Below are 21,131 nucleotides of genomic sequence, written 5' to 3'. Positions count from 1 at the left end.
GAAGGGGTTCCAGATACCCACACAGAAGAGAGGAGCCTGGGCCCAGGGGTGTAGAACAGAGGATGGGGTTAAGTGTTTTGAAATGAGCTCATCCAAAAGGCCTCCCTTCCTTATTTACAGTAACCAACAGGTAGAAGCAACCCAAATGTCCAGGCCAGGTAAATAGATAAACACATGTGGTCTGTGTTTACAGTGGGATATTATTCAGCCTTCAAAAGGAAGGAATTTCTGACACAGGCAACAACATGGGTGAACCTTGAGGACGTTACTCTAAGTGAGATAAGCCAGTCACAAAAGGACAAATGCTGTGTGATTCCACTTCCAGGAAGTACTGAGAGTCGTCAGATTCATAGAGACAGAAAGTAGAAGGGTGGCTGCCAGGGGCGGGGAGAAGGGGCTGGGGAGGTAGTACAGAGCTTCCGTTTTACAAGATGGGAAAGAGTTCTTCGGAAGATGGAGGGTAGTGATGGTTGCCAAACAGTGTGAATGTACTCAATGCCACCGAACCGTACACTTAAAAATGGTTAAGATGGTACGTTTTATGTTATGTGTATTTTACCACAATTTAAAAAAGTGATTTTAAAAAGGCATTTCTTTTCTGGCTCCCCATTCTTTCATTGTGATAAGACTCACCATGTTAACCACTTTAAGGTGTACAGTTCAATGGTATTTAGCACATTCACAAGGTTTTGCAAATACTACCAGTCTCTAGTTCCAGAACATTTTCATCACTCCCAGAGGAAACTTATATCCATTAGGCAGTCACTCCCCATTCCCCCTCCCTACCCCCCGCCCCTGGCAACCACTACTCTGCTTTCTGTCTTCATGGATTTGCTTCTTCTGAGCATTGAATATGAATAGAATCATATAACATGTGACCTTTTGTGACTGGCTTTTTCACTTAGCATATTTTCAAGGTTTACCCACATTGTAGCGTATGTAGCCTTTTTATGGCTGAATAATATTTTTTATATATATATATATATATATATATATATATATATATATATATATAAAAACATTGTGTTTATCCATTCATCTTTTGATCTGTATTTGGGGTGTTTCTACCTTTTGGTTATTATGAATAGGGCTGCTGTGAACATCTCTGTTTGAACATTTATTTTCTGCTATTTGGGGTCTAAGCCTTGGAGTGGAATTTCTGGGTCACATGGCAATTCTTTGTTTAACTTATTGAGTAACTGGTTCCCCTTTTTCACCCCTCTCCAGCGCCGCTGTCCGGTGTGTACTCGGTTCTGCAGAGGGAACACTGTGTGCCTCTCCCAACAGCACAGCCGTTTATAACCCTGCTGGGAACGAAGGTGAGAAAGGGCCCCACAGATCAGCAGCTTGAAGCAGAAATCAGTTTTCCAAAGGCTTCTTAGTCCCCACCTTTATTTATTTATTTTTTTAACATCTTTATTGGAGTGTAATTGCTTTACAATGTTGTGTTAGTTTCTGCTTTATAACAAAGTGAAACAGTTATACATATACATATGTCCCCATATCTCTTCCCTCTTGCATCTCCCTCCCTCCCACCCTCCCTATCCCACCCCTCTAGGTGGACACACAGCACCGAGCTGATCTCCCTGTGCTATGCGGCTGCTTCCCACTAGCTATCTGTTTGACATTTACTCCCCATCTTTAATAACCAAATGTCCCCGATGTGCCTTTGTGGACACATCTATAAAGCAAACAGATCCCAAGATGCTAAAATGCATTGGGTCTGCTCTCTGGCCTCCTCAGTGTTTTCTACGTGTTTTAGACGTAAAGCTTTGCTGGTTATCAACATGCCCAGAAGTATAATCATGCCAATCACTAATCACTGTGTTAAAATGGAATTTTCACTTTTCTCTTCCCACTTCTGTCCTAATAATGACTTTATTTTGGGGGGCTTAAACCAGTTATTTTATTATGTTTGCCTTACGACTTTTAAACATTTATGAGAAAGAATGATTTATTTCAAGAAAGAAAAGCTAAATTTAATATTTTTTTAAAAGAACATTTAGTAAAATGTCATTTTTAGTTTTAAATAGGAGGAACATTACTCTTGCACATATCCATAAATAATGACTTCTGAAGGTCAAGGAAATGACTAGGTTTTCACCCAGTTTTGTGTAATTTACCGTTTAGATTACTCCTCAAATCTTGGAACATCATATGCGGCCATTCCTGCGAGGTCATTTACTCAGTCAAATCCCGCATTCCCTTCAGCTTCCCCAGGGACAAATGTGAGTACAGAAGCATTTTCTCCGCTGTCATTTGTCATCATCAACGCATTTGTATCACCTGCTCTGCCTGGGTGTAGAGGTACAGAAGGGGCTGGGGTGAAGCTGGCACAGATGGGGCTTAGTGCAGAGCAGGAAAGCAGAGGTCAAGAGTTGTTTAATTCAGGGTTTTCCCTGGTGGTCCACAGGCTGGGGCTCCACGCTCCCAGTGCAGGGGGCCTGGGTTCAGTCCCTGGTCAGGGAACTGGATCCTGTGTGCCACAGCTGGGAGTTTGCATGCCGCAACTGGAGATCCCACATGCCACAACTGGGACCCGGCACAGCCAAATAAATAAATAAATGGATGAATATTTTTTTTAAAAAAGAGTTGTTTAATTCAGTCCAGCTGGTGTTGAAACACATAGATTAAAAAGCTGACATAATTTCTTAAAATTGAAAGCACTCAAAGATTTTCTAGCATTCAGCACTGGTTTAGAAAAAAATAAGTATGAGGGTTTTGTGTGTGTGTGTGTATATGTGTGTGTGTGTGTGTGTGTGTGTGTGTGTGTGTGTGTGTGTGTGTGCTGTGTGTTTTCTAAGACTTGGACATTTTATTGAAGTGGACCATTTCCTGTGAGTGGGTAATTCTGAAACTTGAACAGAAAGAGAAAATGTGTTTGAAAAGTACGGACCGTGCACTAGTGGTATTTTTGACCCCTTGGGGAAATGGTGACGTCTGCATAATATCAATACTTCGTTTTTAGTTGTGTTTGTGTTCCTTCCTCTCTACAACGGGCACTTTCGTCCCCCAAAGCTCTAAAGATTCATTCCTCCTTTTTCCAGCAATTGTGACAACTCGCTCTCCCCACCTCAGTTTTCCCCCTGCGTGTAGCCTGGTCCCCCAGGAGCTGCCCAGCTTCTCTTCCTCCCTGGCAAATGTGGGGAAGGGGGTGGGAGCCGCAGAGCCACCTGTAAAGCAAACTGTGTTTGACTGAACCCTGCTCGAGGGCGCGTGTCTGTGTGGTTTTGCCTGTGCCTGTATTTTTCCAATTCGTGATGTGAGCAGCTGCAGGCTCTTTCTTCTTGCGCTCAGCAGAGCGGGCCTCCACGTGCCGTCCCTTCCACGTGTCTGTCGGGGCATTTGAGCAAAACTCAGGAAGAGCAAGCAGAGAAGTGTAGGTTTTAGACCCTGGGGGCTGAGTGAGTGGGGAGGCGAAGAGGTTCATGATGAGAAGTGAGGCCTGTCTGGGCCGAGATTTCCATTTGTTTGTGTCTGTTTATTTGTGTTTCGGGGAGACGTGCTTCAAGATGGAGCCCCTGTCTGCAAGCCCGTGTGTGAAGGAATGTTGTGGTTTCCCTCTTCAGTCTTCAGGCTGAGAGCCATGGCCCGTCAGTGACAGCTTGGGGTCAGTCCTAGGAGAGCAGAATGGCTGGGTTCAGTGAACCTGGCATTTGTCTTGGAGTCAGACGCCCGATGACTTGACCTTGTGTCCCATGGGGGCGCTGTCCGCTCCAGCACCACCTACCCCAGGGCCTGTTTCCCACACTGTGGACCACGGAGCCAGTTCTGAGACCCCAGCACTGAGCGGAAAGGGGCTGTGACCCAGACAGGGGAGGCAGGGCTGGGTGCCAGATGGGCCAGGGGTCTGGGCACGGGAAAGAGAGCCCGTGTCAACTGAGTCCCTTTATGAAGGGGCAGGGGCTGAGGGAGCGAGGAGAGGCAAGGGCAGGGTGACTCTGTGTCTGTCTGTGCCTCAACTGCGTCCTCCGGCACTGACCAGTGAACCAGAGGCCCTTTGCTGTGGATAGGGAGGCAAGAGGCCCTAAGTTCATGTCCCAGTTCCGGATCCTGCAGCTGAGAGGCCTTGGGCAAATGGCTTTACTTCTCTGAGGCTCTATTTCCTTAAATGGGGAAAATACTCTCCTAATAATGACTTTTGAAGTTAGGTTTTCACTTGGCTTTGATCCTTCTGATTATGCCTCTAATCTCGGAACATCTTATGTGGCCATTTGAGCACAGTCTCCTGATTCGATGGTCTGAGGGTAGACCAGCATCGTCCTGCCCTCGTGAGGGTCAAATGAGACCATGTAGGTGACAATGCTTTGTGAACCATGCAGTGTGTAAGAAGTAATAATGGCTATTTTTGTGTAACGAGTCTGTTTAGCCTGCTGTGGGGAACCTGTGCTAAGGCCAGCTCTGTCCGCTGGTCATGTGATTTGGGGCCAGTCTCAGTGTCAGCGTTCCTCCTTGCGAATCTGTCTGGGAATCCCTGTAGTCATATCTGCCCTCCCCAGCCCGAGAGATGCTGAGAGGCTCCCACGGAAGGGCTTTACTTAGGTGAGGGGCAGGCACGAGCGATCTGCTGACACGTGACCATTCATGAGTACAGTTTCCTCCAGACGCCTAGAGATGGGCATTCATCTGGCTTGAGCCTGAGAAGCAACCCAAGGAACATTTTGCTTTCAGCACTGGCAGCAGCAGGAAGATGATGGAGAGCCCAGAAATTGTCGGATATGATCATAATAGCACATTTACATAGTGCCCAACACATTCTTAGCATTTTTTTGTATGTATTAGCTCATTTAATCCTCCAGACAACTCTGTGAGGGGAGGAAACTGAGGCACAGAGACACTAAGTAACCTGCCTAAGGTCACACAGCTGGTAAATGGCAGCACTGGGATTTGAACCCAGGGAACCCGGCTCTATCTAGAAGCCTCATTTTTAACCGCTAAGTGCTGCTACCCAGCTCTGAGGGTCTCTGACTTCTCTCCCTCGTGATGATTCTCTCATTAGTAAGTTCCCTCCTCCCCCACTCCCACTCCACAAGCTGCTTAGCAGGCTCTGAGGCTGCCTGGGGCGATGAGGACTTCTCAGGCTTTGGCCAGCAGCCGTGGAGCAAAAGGTGAAAAGGCCATCAGACCCAGCAGCCGAATTCTCCTGTACCGTGACAGTGTCTCCCAAGATGAACCCGACATTTGGAGGCATTTCTATATACCCATTGGAGGTGAAGAGCTCTCATCTGACTGGTTTTATCGTTACAAGTGCTGCGAAGCCTTGCTGGTCACGTGAGCTTCCCAAGGATAATCTGGGGGATGAGGACACAGTTTGCCCCAGCCACTCCCTGCATCATCAGTGCCTAGATGTTCACATCCTTCTGTCGGCTTCTGGTCCTCTTGTTGCCATTTCTGGCAAATGCTATCGAATGTGGGTATGTCACTTTGGAAAAACCTGAAATCCAAAAATATTGACCTCTGGAGAAGAGCCGAGAAATGAAGAGCTGATGAATCTGCTACGATGCTCTGCGAGGCTCCTTTAAGTAGCAGGAGAGTTCCTCAGAAAAATTATTGGGTTTTTTTCTGCCTACAAATGCTGACCTACCAAGATAAGTAGATACATCAAGGGGTGGTTACTGTGTTACCAGAGGATGCTTTTCTGGGCTCCACGAGTGGCCAGCGAGCTCCTTTTGCATTCTGTTGGTTTTTTCTGTTTACATATTTCTGCTTTTTGTGAAAATTCAAACAGAAAAGAAATATTTAAGGAGGACAGTGAAATTCCTCCCACTTCCCCCCTTCCAGCTACTATAGAGAACCCATAAAGTCTTTGATGCCTTTTCCTCCAGGAGTGTGTTCCAGTCCAGTGCCAGGGCTTTTTCTGCCTGATTCCGTTTACATGAGTCTTTTCAGAAACACATTTCGTTGAGTAAAAGCTGGAACAGCCAGGACTCAGCCATTGTCATATCACTATTGTTTATGGAGCAAAGAGCAGTTTTTCCTTCTAAAGCCCTCTGTTTTTAAGCAGGGGAACACAGTGACAGGGTGCTCCGTGTCATGACTGAGGCTTCAGAGGGTATCTGAACTGCCACGACATCTATAATGACCACATGACGCATCTACGGCCTCCCCCAAGCCCAGGCTTGGCTGAATTTACATTTGTCTCAGCTCGGTGGGAATGCAAGCCCTTTGTTTCCATGTTTATTTCTGACAGAGATGGGGGCACTGAAGTGACAGTCGTGTGCTGCATTTGCCGAGGGTGGGTGCTTTGTGTCTGTCCCCTCCAACCCCAGGGTCCTCCAGCCCCAGAGTCCTGGGAGAGGAGCATTCACTTTCACTTAAGCTTCTGCCATTTGACAGAGCAGACGCACTTTATCCTTTGCTGCCTGAGTTGTCATAAACAGAGTAATCAGGTTTCTAGAAGGGGCCATAGGGGCCTTCTCAGGCTGTAAATCGTTTTCTTGCGCCTGCCTGAGATGCACTTTGCCTGCTGGCTGTCCCCGGAAAACCGCCTTGTAGTTTTCACAGCCACCTTGGAGTTTATTTAGTGCTGGTGCCTCAGATGGGGCCTCCCTGGCCTGGGACGATACACATTGTTTTTATGGTTTCTTTCTCTCCAGGACCCTGCACACCAGAAAACGTGTATAAATAAGGAAACTGAGGCACAGGAAAATAGAAATGTTTTTGAAAGACCAGAGGTTTAAGTCATACGTTGTCCCTCAGATTGCTGGCTGTTTCTTGAACATCTGTCTGTCCAGCTTGGCCTTCTGGGTCCGTGGCTCAGAGCACTCTGGTCTCCTGACCGCCAAAGAGCATGGAGAGTTCTTAACTGATGTGGCACCCTCCCTCACCATTCCAGCTCTGTCCTCGCTCTTGTCCCCTGGGCAGGGGTCACCTTGTACATTTTCGAAAAGAGCAACGAGTGGGGAAACAGGAGACCTGGGTAGGTTTTGTTTTCTGGGTTTTTTCCTTTTCTTTTTACAAATCTGAATTATTTTTTCTTGTTGCAAAGCCAGTAAAATGATGTAAAAAATTTTAAACGGTAACAGAGATATAAAAAATAGAAACTCTAACCCTGCAGAGAAAGCCAAAGGTAAATGTCTTTGCCTATAGCTATCTATCTCTAGCTAGTGTACATGTGCATGTTCATTTTCTAAAAGTATATATTTTGGGGAAAGTCAGATTACCCCATATCATCTGTTGTGCAACTTGGTTTTTTTTCACTAAACATAAACTCTCAAGACATATTTTAATTGATTTATAGACATCTTTTCACATCTGAACATAAAACACTCTCAGATGTTGTAACACCGTCTATTGTGTACGTTTACCGTAATTTATCAAGTCTGTGATTGACTGGTTTTTCAGTGAGAGTTGTTATCACACATCTACCCCTACTTCATTGCCCACAGATTAAGTTCCTTACCTTCTCCCAGGCATCAGTGTCTGCATACACATTGATGAGTGTGGACCAGATGACCTCCTGGTTTTAAGGTTCCATGACTCTAAAGTTTACAGTAATGTTGAAGTTGCTCATCACATGAGCCACCCAAGACCCGTAGGCAATCCGGCACCAATAAAAGTAGATTTTCTCTAAGTCAAAGGTAATATACTTTATAAAATATTTGAAAGTATCAATAAAGACATCTTTCTATCCTCCAAGTTACACCAAGGTCCATAGCTTTGGAACTCATGCCCATTCAATCTCTGCATAGTATGTTCGAAATCAACATCATGAGAAATAAACATTTGCCCTGTGTCTGTCCTCAGGTTTGTTTAGCACAAACCCAGCAGAGGCCCACAGACTGTGTGCCAGAGGAAATTAGGTCACATCAAAGGAGATCAGGCTGGAGCAGAGAAAATTGTTTATTGTTTACTGAAGATCGAATCTACATTTCGTAGAAGCACTTAGAAGCTCTAAGAAGCACTTTGAGAGACTTCTCTCACCCCGCAGGCCTCTTGCCCTGAGCCACATTTTTATTGCAGCTCTGTGAGTTATTTGAACTGGTGCTGTTCTTTGAACTCATCTGCGAAGCCCGTTCCCACCTGCGTCGGAGGGCATTGAAAGGTCTCAGAATCTTCCTACACAAGTCTGCTCTTTTCACATTTCCACCCATCTATAAAAGATTTGTGGGTGACTTGAGAGGTCTTGGACTCGGCTGCGTGAACCATTGGAAGCAGCATCTGGTTTTAAATGAGTGACCCCAGCCTGTGAAAATGTACAGCCCAGGCGCCTGATTACACGTAGGCGCATTCGGGTCGTGCTGGTCTACGAGCGGACTGAAGTGTCCTCCGGGCTGGTGAAGGACGATTGTCCCCTTAGGTTAGTAATGAGGGCTTCAGTTACAGCCCAGACGCCTTAGCTCTCTTAGAGATTTGACCTTGGACTGGGAAGTTCCAAATGCACTGTCGCATGTGTGCCTCCTGGGAGCTCAGCAGGCAGACCATGAGGTGGGATGTTAGCGGAGCTCATCAACACCAGGTCTCACAATTCTCTCTAAACCCAGCTGCTCTTCTGCCCCAGAGCACATCTTTTAAAATTTATTTTAGTAACTTTTAATTTTAATATAATTCAGACTTACAGAAAAGTTGCAAGAAAGGTATAAGGAACACTCCCCCCACATATACCTTTTGCCTAGATTTACTACTGTTTTTACATTTTGGCCCATTTACTTCATCATTCTCTCTCTGTGTCTCTTCTGTCTCTGTCTCTTTATCATCTGTCTCTCCAACCATCTCTATCTTTATCTGTTCATCCATCCATCCATTCATCCATCCATCCATCCATCTAATGATCTATGCGTATTTCTCCTGAACCATTGGAGACATGGTACCTCTTCACTCCTAACTACCTCAGCATGAATTTCCTAAGAACACAGACTTTCTCTTACATAATCACAGTACAGTTACTTTTTTTTCCCCAGTCCAGGAGCATCATAGCACATCCTTTAACCACTGGAGGAAAGAAGGAGACAAATATTTATTTATGGAAGCCTGCTGATGCCAGGCCTTGCACAAAGGCACTTTACATACATTGTGGCATTTTTGTCTTCTAAACGGTCCTGTGGAATCAATGTTTATTTTCCCTGGTTTATAGACAAACAAACTCAGGCTTGGAGAAATTCAGTAACTTGCCCACGGTAGTCACTGGGGAGCAGGGACACAGACCCAGGTCTGTCTGATATTCCCACTGGCCTGGCACTGGTGCCTGAAGACCGTGAGGCGGCACACACCTGATGTGTGTCTGTCCTCAGAGAGGCAGCGTTCCCACGTGTCTTTAGTTTATCTCGGTATATGATCTCAACTCCCCTCGTTCATTCAGGGAGCAGAGTCTTTCTCAGGGCAGAGCACATTGGCAAGGTGCTCACTGCTTGGAGCTTATCTTCAGCCCTGTAAAGATGAAACCAGCACCAGCACATACAGGCCTGTCTGAACAGTGGCCGTGCTTGTGCACATATGCATGCATGCTGAAACGGCTGAGCACACAGAGTGGGAGGACAAACATTACATTCATTGGGACAGGGAGTGGGAAAAACACAGACTTCCTGTTTTTGCCCAACACAGTTGGGGAAACTTATCATTAACCTGGATCTTAGGGTTTAGCTTGGCAAGGCTTCTGAGAGGAGTGGAATTTTAGAACTTTGAGCCACATAAGCATGGATATTTTACATCTGGAGAGGACTTAAGACGTATAGACTAACTTCCTCATTCCAGACACTGGGGAACTAAGGCCCAGAAAGGAAAACTGGTTTGTCCTTGTCGTGTACCTAATCGGTCGCTGAGCTGGGACTGAAACCCAGCCCTCTGTCTTCCAAGATCAGGTTCTTTCACTACATCAGGAAGTCTTGTGCTTTTTACAGCCCAAACCGTTTTCGGTTATTACTCCTACCTCGAGCAGCACCTGTCCTGCATTTCATGTTTGGCAAAAGTACTGTATCTGCCAAAGTACTTACATTAGTGAGTAATTAACTAGCTCCCCATTTTTATGAATCGAAAAACACAGACACACCAAACAGACTTTCTCATCAGGGTAAGGATCTAACCAAGATTAGCATCTCAGTAAAGAAACTCAAAGTATGATCTCGACTCAGGTTCTTTTGTTTGTTTGTTTTTAAAGTTTTTAAAGTCTTTATTGAATTTGTTACAATATTGCTTCTGTTTTATGCTTTGGTGTTTTGGCCGCCGGGCATGTGGGATCTTAGCTCCCTGACCAGGGATGAAACCCACACCCCCTGCATTGGAAGGCAAAGTCTGAACCACTGGACCGCCAGGGAAGTCCCTCAACTCCGGTTTTTTAAATGTCAAAAATAACAATTCTTCCTTGATATATTACCTTCAAGACCCTTCAGGACTTGGACTTCTTAGAGAACCCAGGTTGGGAATTAGCATAAGGCATCATGCTGTCTGCTCCAAGGCACTCAGGATCGTCTGTGACCCCAGTGGACAGATTTTACTCTAGAAGAGTACCACCTAGACCGTATTCTGCGTCCTCTCACCCCTTCTCCCCCATCGTCCAGAGTTCCCATAGGATGTAAGGCAAATAATAGCCATGTTTATATGAACTGTTCAAGGATAGAGTGATTATACATATAACCCCACACCCTTTATGAATCAAATATGATTTTGAACCTAGTTGAGTTTAACAAAAAGATACTTTAGTTCAGTGACAGAAAGGAAAGTAGACTGAACTACCCTAACTCAAATATTTGCAAAAGAATACCACACATAAAAAATGTTTCTAACTGGTTAAGATTTCTCACATGCCCTGACACCAGACACAGCACAGATTTTTGATGGGCAAGATTTTCATTTCATGGGTCCCTTAGAAAATGATACACTGAAGGGAACTGGTTAAAGTGAAGAAGCTGCTTGTGGCCACTGGAGGTGCTTTGCCCCAAGGGGCCAGTATCTTGGCATACCTGTAACCCATCTGCAGTTCACCAGTGGAGAAACTCCAGATTAATATGATTAATTGGAAGATTACTAAAAATCTCATGAGTATTTTAAGTGACGACAAGGGTGTCAATAAAATCCAATTTCTATTGCTGATTAAAATCTTGGGAGGAAAAAGAGCCAATGAAATGTACTTTTTTTTCTATGTAAATAGATACTTTTTTTTTTAGTTTTTCAAAACCAACAACTTTCTATTGAAGTAGAGTTGATTTACATGTTGTATTAGTTTCAGGTGTACAGCAAAATGATTCAGTTATACATATATATGTCTATTCTTTTTCAGATTCTTTTCCATTATAGTTTATTACAAGATATTGAATATAGTTCCCTCTGCCATATAGTAGGTCCTTGTTGTTTATTTGTTTTATATATAGTAGTGTGTATCTGCTAATCCCAAACTCCTAATTTATCCCTACCCCCTTTCCCCTTTGGTCACCGTAAATTTGTTTTCTATGTCTGAGTCTATTTCTGTTTTGTAAATAAGTTCATTTGTATCATTTTTTTTAGATTGCACATATAAGTGATATCATATGATATTTGTCTTTCTCTGACTTACTTCACTTAGTGTCACAATCCTCTAGGTCCATCCATGTTGCTGCAATGTACTTTTAAAATTTAAATGAAAATCTTAATTTAGACTCACTCATTTTAGCACCTTTCTAACTTGTCTGCAGTGTGACTTCATATCGTTCTTTGGTGACCAGCAGCGGTGAGGGTGTTTATTCCTCGGGAGGCATGCTCTGCTCTCAGCAGTACTTGCTACACTTACACTTGGATAAAAGCCTCTTGAGTTGCTCTTTCAGTCTGGAGGACACAATGAGAAAGGCACTGGCCCTCGTGCCCAGTCACTAGGCAACGGGACAGGCAAGGAGCAGGGTCGGTCCAGAACTACCCTGCGTGTCTGCTCTGTTGTCCAAGCACGCGTGAGCCCGGGCCGGCCACAGCAGAGTCACATGGGCAGAAACGTGCCTGGCTCAGAGGAGCCAGCAGAGCACCCAGCCTCAGCCCTCCTGTTGATGAACTCAGAGGACTGGCCACTTTGCCCAGCCCGAGAGCTCAGTGGGGTCTGCGTTTTTGTGTGACCCCTCACCCTAATGAGAGGCAAAGATCCTGCCTCTTAGCCCTCCTCCTGTCTTCCCTGGAGAAGGGCTCGGTCCTCCTTAGCCAGGTTCGTACTCAAAGTCTCCCAGCTGATGGAGAGCACCGTTTGCACTTTAGGGAGGTGTGGGCATGCTCTGGGAGCGGCCTGGGCCACACACTGGAGACTGTTTCCCTTTGGGAAAGTGCTTGACGTCTGGACACAGTAGAGAGGGAGGTCTGCAAGGGGCACTTGGGTTTCTCCAATTCAGGGCTGAACCATCCAAGGAAATTCTTATTGACTCTTACTGTCCTCAGCCCAGATGAGACAAACGAGGGCTTTTCATGGTAGAATTACCCAATTATTAGCCCTTGTTAGGGATGAGACCTCAGACTTTCCCACTGTATTACTATAGCAGAGTAGGACCCACATCAAATGTAATTAGATGTTGAAGTTCACTTTATCATAGAAAGAAGATAGTGATTATGCAAATGTGGGCTATGCTATTAGTATGGGTTTAGAAAATTGCATCCTTCTCTTCCACATTGGGTTGGCTTATGGCTACTAACTCTTGAACCTCCTGGAGACTCCAGTCTGATTAAGGTTTGCACAGACCAAACAGACACACTTCCTCCCTCCAGGAGCTTTGATTAGGCCCGGGTCTTCATTTCTAAACTGTGTTCCTTAGAGATGCCTTTGGGACTGCTGGATGGGGGTTGGTGGCAGGGTGTTGGATCGCAAGGTTTGTCTAGAGCAGCACCTCTTTATTTGTTGAATATGTTGGGCTGGTGGGCAAGCTTTTGTTTGAAGAAAGGATTTCAAGGCTAACAAAAGTTTTGGAAACCACTGCCCTAGACCAAAGGTTGTCGCTGTGAATGTCTATGTATATGTATTAAGTTCAGAAATCCTTTCTATGTTCATTTTCTTTATTGGGTTTTTAAAAAATTATAAGTCAAACAATATGAGACATACAAGAAATAGGTTAAACATCTCCCCCTTACTCCCTTCCAGTTCTACCCTTTGAAGATAACCAGTACTGATAGGTTGATATGTATTGTCCCATACCTTTCTGTGTCTGTGCTGATATCCCTTAAAATGTTTCCATTGTGAAAAATTTCAAACATACAGAACAGTAGAGACAAGTGTAATTAACCCCCGTGTACTCATCCCCCAATTCCAATAATTATCAAAATTTTACATTTGCTTCATCTTTTTCTTATATTTTTTTGGATTTTTGCTTTGTTTTACAAGAATAGCATCATATTACACCTGTACTTGGCAACCTGCTTTTTACTTTATCTTAAAAATGTTTTCCTGATCAGCTCATTTACCACCTTCTTTCAATGGCTACATCGTTTTCCTTTGTAGGTGTGAACCATCAATTACTCAATCATTATCCTATGCTTGGACATTCAGGCTGTTTCCAAAACTTTTTGCAATAAATTATAAATTTATTATAATAAATTAACTGCAATAAATGTCCTTGTACATAAGTATTTACATATTGGTGTATTTATTTCTGTAGGCTAGATTTCCAAAAATGGGATGGCAGGATCCTGTGCTATATATATTTTAAGTTTTATTCAACATGCTAAAGTATCTTCTCAGAAGATTGTAGATACACAACCTCCCACCAGCAACATATGTTATGCCCATTTCCTTATCTCTTCGACAGCCCTGGATGTGATTTCTCGTTAAAATTGTTACGAATCTTTTGTGTAAGGAGATGGCATAAAATCAATGTTTTACATATCTCTGCAAATGGATTATTTTTCTGCATTCATTTTGTAAATTATAGTTTTTTGATCATTATTTGGGGGAAGATAGCCAATAGGAGCATCTAGAATAGATAGAGGGCAAGGAGGAAATGTCTTTTGAAGACCAAACCACTGCTCTTTGTTCCCGTTTGCGCAGCGGAAAACGGGTGCTGGCCGCGTGGTACACATCTGCAATCTGCCGGAGGGAAGCTGCACGGAGAATGACGTCATTAACCTGGGGCTGCCCTTTGGAAAGGTCACTAATTACATCCTCATGAAGTCTACTAATCAGGTAGGTCTGGGCACTTTCACACTGGTATGTACCAGATAGACCACACATTGGTGGAGGGAAACTACATAATTTTTTTAAAAAGCAGCTGTTCATAACATAAAGGGGTAATACACAGCTGGCCTCCTGCTGGTACAGCACAGAGGTTTTCATTGATGATGGTGTTTTGTTTCCTCTTGTTTCCCCTGACCCTTCTTGTGATGGATCCAGGCCTTTGTGAGTTACCTAGAAGTGAGGATGTGCTTTGGAATGAGGTGCTCATTATCACAGAAAAGCTAGCAGGTCCCTAAAACAGAAATCCATGCACTTGAGTCTTTTCACTGTGTTACCCACCCCCTGAGCTAATGCCACTGTCTTTCTTACCTTCTGAGTTTCTCATCTCTGAGGGTATGGATTTTTGAGCCAGCCAACAACTGACGGGGAACAGGTTATTTTCACTGATCCTTGGTGTTAGCAACTGAGGTTCTTGGTTCTCAGAGCAGAAGAGTAGGTGGGAATTAATGGATGCCTGGTGAATCTACAGAACTAAGAACCCTTAACCTATGAGGATTGACTGAACCTTTGGGGGTTAATATGTTTGTCTTCATTTCTAAAGTCAAAGGGGGTAGTTTATACAGTGACTGGTCAGAAGTAACAATATTTAGTCTTTATTTTTAATAAATATTTTAACTTCAGGAATCAGGAACAGGCATAGGAGAAATTCTTTTCTTAATTAAGGCCTGAACTTTGGAGACTCAAAGCCACCTTGGATCATCAGTGGTCTTCCTCTGTCAACCTGGGCTTAGACTACCCATTTAGTCTCTTCATTCCTCCTTCTCAGAATTCTATTTTGGGCAAATTTCCAAAATTCAGCTTGCAACATGAATGCAGTGAGATTCACTGAATTTGTTTCATTCCCATGTGACCAGTGAGAGCTTGAGGTGCTAAAATGTTTGCATGAAGAAACAGGCACTTAGAGTCAGACAGAGAAAGATAAATACTGTATGATATCACTTATACTGTGGAATCTAAAATATACAAGAAACTAATGAATATAACATAAAAGAAGCAGACTCACAGATATAGAGAAAAAACTAGTGGTTACAAGTGGGGCAGGGGAAGGGGCAATATAGGGGTGGGCAAGTGGGAGGTACAAACTATTGGGTGTACAATAGGCTCAAGGATGTATTGTACAACACGGGAAATACAGCCAATATTTTGTAATAACTAAATGGAAAGTAACCTTTAAAAATTGTATAAAAATAAAAAATTTAAGAATATTTAAAAAAAAAAGAGGCACCTAGAAAGCTGAGTGGCGGAATTTGAAAGAACCCTGACTTTTTATTTTTTAAACATCTTTATTGGAGTATAATTGCTTTACAATGTTGTGTTAGTTTCTGCTGTATAACAAAGTGAATCAGCCATACATATACATATATCCCCATATCCCCTCCTTCTTGAGTCTCCCTCCCACCCTCCCTATCCCACCTCTCTAGGTGGTCACAAAGCACCAAGCTGATCTCCCTGTGCGATGCGGCTGCTTCCCACTAGCTATCTTTTTTACATTTGGTATATATGTCAATGCTACTCTCTCACTTCGTCCCAGCTTACCCTTCCCCCTCCCCATGTCCTCAAGTCCATTCTCTACCTCTGCGTCTTTATTCCTGTCCGGCCCCTAGGTTCATCAGAACCATTTTTTTTTTTCTAGATTCCATATATATGTGTTAGCATATGGTATTTGTTTTTCTCTTTTTGACTTACTTCTCTCTGTATGACAGACTCTAGGTCCATCCAGCTCACTACAAATAACTCAATTTCGTTTCTTTTTATGGCTGAGTAAAATTCCATTGTATATATGTGCCACATCTTTATCCATTCATCTGTCGATGGACACTTAGGTTGCTTCCATGTCCTGGCTAGTGTAAATAGTGCTGCAGTGAACACTGTGGTACATGACTCTTTTTGAATTATGGTTTTCTCAGGGTATATGCCCAGTAGTGGGATTGCTGGGTCCTATGGTAGTTCTATTTTTAGTTTTTTAAGGAACCTCCATACTGTTCTCCATAGTGGCTATACCAATTTACATTCCCACCAACAGTGCAGGAGGGTTCCCTTTTCTCCACACCCTCTCCAGCATTTATTGTTTGTAAACTTTTTGACGATGGCCATTCTGACAGGTGTGAGGTGATACCTCATTGTAGTTTTGATTTGCATTTCTCTAATGACTAGTGGTGTTGAGCATCCTTTCATGTGTTTGTTGGCAATCTGTATATCTTCTTTGGAGAAATGTCTATTTAGGTCTTCTGCCTATTTTTGGATTGGGTTGTTTGTTTTTTTGATATTGAGCTGCCTGAGCTGCTTGTATACTTGGGAGATTAATCCTTTGTCAGTTGCTTCATTTGCAAATATTTTCTCCCATTCTGAGGGTTATCTTTTCGTCTTGTTTATGGTTTCCTTTGCTGTGCAAAAGCTTTTAAGTTTCATTAGGTCCCATTTGTTTATTTTTGTTTTTATTTCCATTTCTCTAGGAGGTGAGTCAAAAAGGATCTTGCTGTGATTTATGTCATAGAGTGTTCTGCCTATGTTTGCCTCTAAGAGTTTGATAGTGTCTGGCCTTACATTTTGGTCTTTAATCCATTTTGAGTTTATTTTTGTGGATGGTGTTAGGGAGTGTTCTAATTTCATTCTTTTATATGTAGCTGTCCAGTTTTCCTAGCACCACTCATTGAAGAGACTGTCTTTTCTCCATTGTATACTCTTGCCTCCTTTATCAAAGATAAGGTGACCATATGCGTGTGGGTTTATCTCTGGGCTTTCTATCCTGTTCCATTGATCTATATTTCTATTTTTGTGCCAGTACCATACTATCTTGATTACTGTAGCTTTGTAGTATAGTTGAAGTCCAGGAGCCTGATTTCTCCCACTCCGTTTTTCTTTCTCTTTCTCTCTCTTTCTCTTTTCTTTTTCTTTGGCTATTCAGGGTCTTTTGTCTTTCCATACAAATTGTGAAATTTTTTGTTCTAGTTCTGTGAAAAATGCCATTGGTAGTTTGATGGGGATTGCATTGAGTCTGTAGATTGCTTTGGGTAGTATAGTCATTTTCACAATGTTGATTCTTTCAATCCAAGAACATGGTATATCTCTCCATCTGTTTGTATGGTCTTTAATTGCTTTCATTTGTGTCTTATAGTTTTCTGCATACAGGTCTTTTTTCTCCTTAGGTAGGTTTATTCCTAGGTATTTTATTCTTTTTGTTGCAATGGTAAATGGGAGTATTTCCTTAATTTGTCTTTCAGATTTTTCAGCATTAGTGTATAGGAATGCAAGAGACTTCTGTGCATTAATTTTGTATCCTGCTACTTTACCAAATTCATTGATTAGCTCTAGTAGTTTTCTGGTAGCATCTTTAGGATTCTCTATGTATAGTATCATGTTATCTGCAAACAATGACAGTTTTACTTCTTCTTTTCTGATTTGGATTCCTTTTATTTCTTTTTCTTCTCTGATTGCTGTGGCTAAAACTTCCAAAACTATGTTGAATAATAGCAGTGAGGGTGGGCAACCTTGTCTTGTTCCTGATCTTAGAGTAAAAGAACCCTCACTTTTTGGTTTCCCGGGCTTCTGGCATAGACTGTGACAGCACGGAGAAAGGCATGTCTGAAATTCAAAAGCACATGTGAGGGAAGGAGGGAGGATGAGCTTGTTAAGCCCATGCAGTTCAAGGAAATGGGAGATGAGGGCCCACAGCAAGGGCTCCCTTACCACAAACCATGTTTCCTTTTCAACACTGAGGGACCAGATCATTGCAGCATCAGTATAGTACAAATCCAACAAATCTAAGACAATAACAGTGACGAATCTGCCACAGCGGCTCCTGGGGTCAGCTGACAGGTCAGTCAAAACAGGCTATTTAGAAACTCCCTGTAGGCACTGACTGAGTGGAAAACCCGTTTCTTTGTAAGGGTTTTTATCAGAAAAGTTAAAGAGGAGAGATGCTGTGGAAACGTAACTGAGGGTCTCCTCTCTCTCCATCTTACAAAGACATGGCCTTCCTTCAAGCCTAGGGAGCCCCCTAGTTTTTTAGTGTATTTCTTTCTTTGCAAAGAAATTGAGAGCTCAGGTACCCAGGGCTTGTGTCTGTCTCCTGTCATCACCACCACCGAATAGCAAGTTTTTCAGGGATGAGCCCAAGGTCACTTGTGCAGCAGACTCACTCCCCCACACCCCCTTCCCTCGGGGGAACTGTGGGTTAATGGACCCTCCCATCCAGAGGGACTCCTGTGGCATGATGTAGCCCAGGATGGACATATGTAATTAAGAATAATGTTTGGTAACCAGGGGGATCAGGAGAGGGGCCATCTTATAATGAGCTCTTTTGCTGAAGTTAATAAATAAGTCTCTTTGAACAGATGGGATCAAAGAAAGTTCTTCCTTGTACTGAATTTTTTCCTTTTTATGGAGGTATAAAACACATACTCTAAAATGCACTCGTCTTAAATGTACTCCATTAATTTTTTACATGTGTACACCTATGTATTTGCTATGCAGGTCAAGATATAGAACATTTCCAGAACCCCAGAAGGTTTCCTCTTTTCCCTTCCCAGTCAGTGTCTCACCCCCAAGCCCGAGGGAAGCTCAGCTCTAACTTTTACCACCATCAGTTTGTTTTGCCTAATTCTTGAACTTCATATACATGGAGTCATACCTTGAACAGAATTTTCTTTAAGACCATTCAAGTCAAGTCCAATGTCTGTCCTTCCTTTCTTTCCTAGGCCTTTTTAGAGATGGCTTACACAGAGGCTGCCCAGGCCATGGTCCAGTATTACCAAGAAAAATCTGCCATGATCAATGGTGAGAAGTTGCTCATTCGGATGTCCAAGAGATACAAGGAATTGCAGCTGAAGGTAAAGCATTCTCTCCTTCATTCAGTCATTCAACAAGCAACAGCTAAGTGTCTCCTCCTTGTCAGCCACTTGCCTAAGTGCTGGTGGGAAGGAGAGCACAGGAAAAGATCCAAAAATTACCCACTGCCTTTGAGGATATCACATGGTAAGGCAAACCCATTAAACATGGCAAGAAAAGTGCTCATTGAGGTAAGTACAAGATGCAAAGGGGTGCTTGGGGCAAGGTGACTACCTACCTGGGACCCAAGGAGGATTTTAAGAGAAGTCTTGAAAGATGAAGAAAGAAGGGAAAGGTGGTTGCTTTTCAGAGGTGAGAGTTCCAAGCATAAACCCCTGAATGAAACCCAGACAGGTCTTCGGTAACTTTTTCTTCATCTGTCGCCCCCTTGATCTTTTATTCTCTCCTCCATCCTCTCTATGTTTATTGTCTTAAGCCCCATAGAAAGCCTTCTATGCAGCACATGACTGAGTTGGCCATTGTCCGAAATAAGGATTGAATTGAGGTAATTCCAAACAGGGCTTTTGTTTTCGTTTTAGCTTGCTCTACCATTCTCTTCTTTTTTGTTTTATCGTGAAGTATAACATACAGACAGAAAAGTGACTAATTTTGTATTGCACAGTTGAAAAAGTAATAATGGGTGAACTCCCATAAGTCCCACAAAACCACCACCAAAGTCAAGAAATAGGACACGGACAGCACCAAGAAGATTTGTAAGTCCCTTCTTGTGCTCAACCCCTCCCTCTCCACTCTCCTGACCCTGAGATAACCATTTCCTTGCTTTTCCTTATTATTCTACCCCCTCTCTATGCCTTTTTTAACATTATAGTTTAGTTTTACCTATTTTTGAACTTTATGTGAATGGAATCATACTGTGTTCTTTCATTCAACGTTATGCCATCTATGTTGGGTGCATCTTTATTTTCATTGTTATATAAATTTCCATTGTGTGACTATAAATTTGTTTAGCCATTCCACTGTTGATGGACATTTGGGTTGTTCCAGTTTTAGGGTATTAGAGACACGGCTACTATGAACATTTTCAAACATGTTATCCCAGTACCCATGTACATGTGCGTATAACCAGGGAATGTACATAACTAGAAGTAGAATTGCTGGATCACAAGGCATGCTTACCCTCAACTGTACTAGATGATAGCATTCCTACTAGTAGTGTCTGAGAGTTTTCAATAGCTCACCTTCTTGCTAGCACTTTGTCTTGTCCAACTTTAAAATTTTTGCCTCTCTGGAGAGAGTGTAATGGTTTATCATGATTTTATTTTTTATTTTCTATATTAATTGAGGTTGAGCAGTTTTTCATGTGTTTGTTGGTTATTCCATCTAGGTCTTCTCCAGTGGGAAATTTCTTTTTAAGCCATTTGCCCATGCTTTTCTTTTGGATTGTATCTTCCTATTGGTTTGCAGGAGTTCTCTTGGCTGGAGCCATGAGTCCGTTTGGATTTATTGTATTTAGTGCCACATTTGTGGTTAAATCTAACTTCTTATTTTGTGCTTTCTACTGTCCTAGTTAATGGGATTTTCCAGTTGACTTCAGCTCATTCCATATTTAGTTAGGGTCCATTTTGTTCAAGGCTCACAGCTCTTAATCTGCCTTCAAGGTTCAAGTCAGAAGACAAAGCCTCAGTGGTTGTTTCTAGCTAGGACTAGCATTCTGACAAGTCTACAGATGTAGATCGGTAATATGTCAACCAGTTGTCAAAGTCCTGATTCTGCTTTACTTGCATTATTGCTTCTGAAGTTCGTTTGTCAACAGTTCTGCTTCAGGCAGAACCTGGCACTTTTTTTTTCCAGCTCATGAAAGCCTGTTGCTTTTCTCAGACAAGTCAACGATCCCACCCCATTCTGTACCCAAAGTTCTTGTTCTCCTGGATTCTGCCCTGGGGCTTAGAATTGAATTACTGTACTGAATTCCCAGGGGAGCTTTGGTCTCCAAATGAGATGTTGTCATAAGGTTCTAATTAGGATTAACTGCAGTACTCTCCTTCTTAAAGTACCAAGGTGTTTGTAGTCCCTTATCAAGAGAGGTCCTTTGGGGTGGTGCCAAAACTGTGGGTTAAAGAGGTCAGATGGTCAAAGTTTGCATTCAGCAAATGTTCTGAGTGCTCACTGTGGGTGGGAACTGGGCCAGGCCCCACGGATTTGGAGGTAGCAAGTCTGGGGAGGTAGAACACATAAC

At 43.0% G+C, this 21,131-nt stretch overlaps 1 protein-coding gene across 1 annotated transcript in view; it reads left to right on the top strand.

Moving 5' to 3' along the window:
* Nucleotides 1–21,131, top strand: part of RBM20 (RNA binding motif protein 20) — a 216,860-nt gene that overhangs the window by 159,106 nt on the left and 36,623 nt on the right. The window contains exons 4-7 of the mRNA XM_073793974.1: nt 1,228–1,319; nt 2,131–2,228; nt 13,922–14,056; nt 18,805–18,936. Coding sequence (XP_073650075.1) covers nt 1,228–1,319; nt 2,131–2,228; nt 13,922–14,056; nt 18,805–18,936 — 457 coding nt within the window. The remainder of the gene's footprint in view (nt 1–1,227; nt 1,320–2,130; nt 2,229–13,921; nt 14,057–18,804; nt 18,937–21,131) is intronic.

The sequence above is a fragment of the Tursiops truncatus genome, chromosome 16 (assembly GCF_011762595.2).
Source record: "Tursiops truncatus isolate mTurTru1 chromosome 16, mTurTru1.mat.Y, whole genome shotgun sequence".
Lineage (NCBI taxonomy): Eukaryota > Metazoa > Chordata > Mammalia > Artiodactyla > Delphinidae > Tursiops > Tursiops truncatus.
The sequence above is the reverse complement of the archived record's forward strand: the minus strand, read 5'-3'. Positions and strand labels throughout refer to the sequence as shown.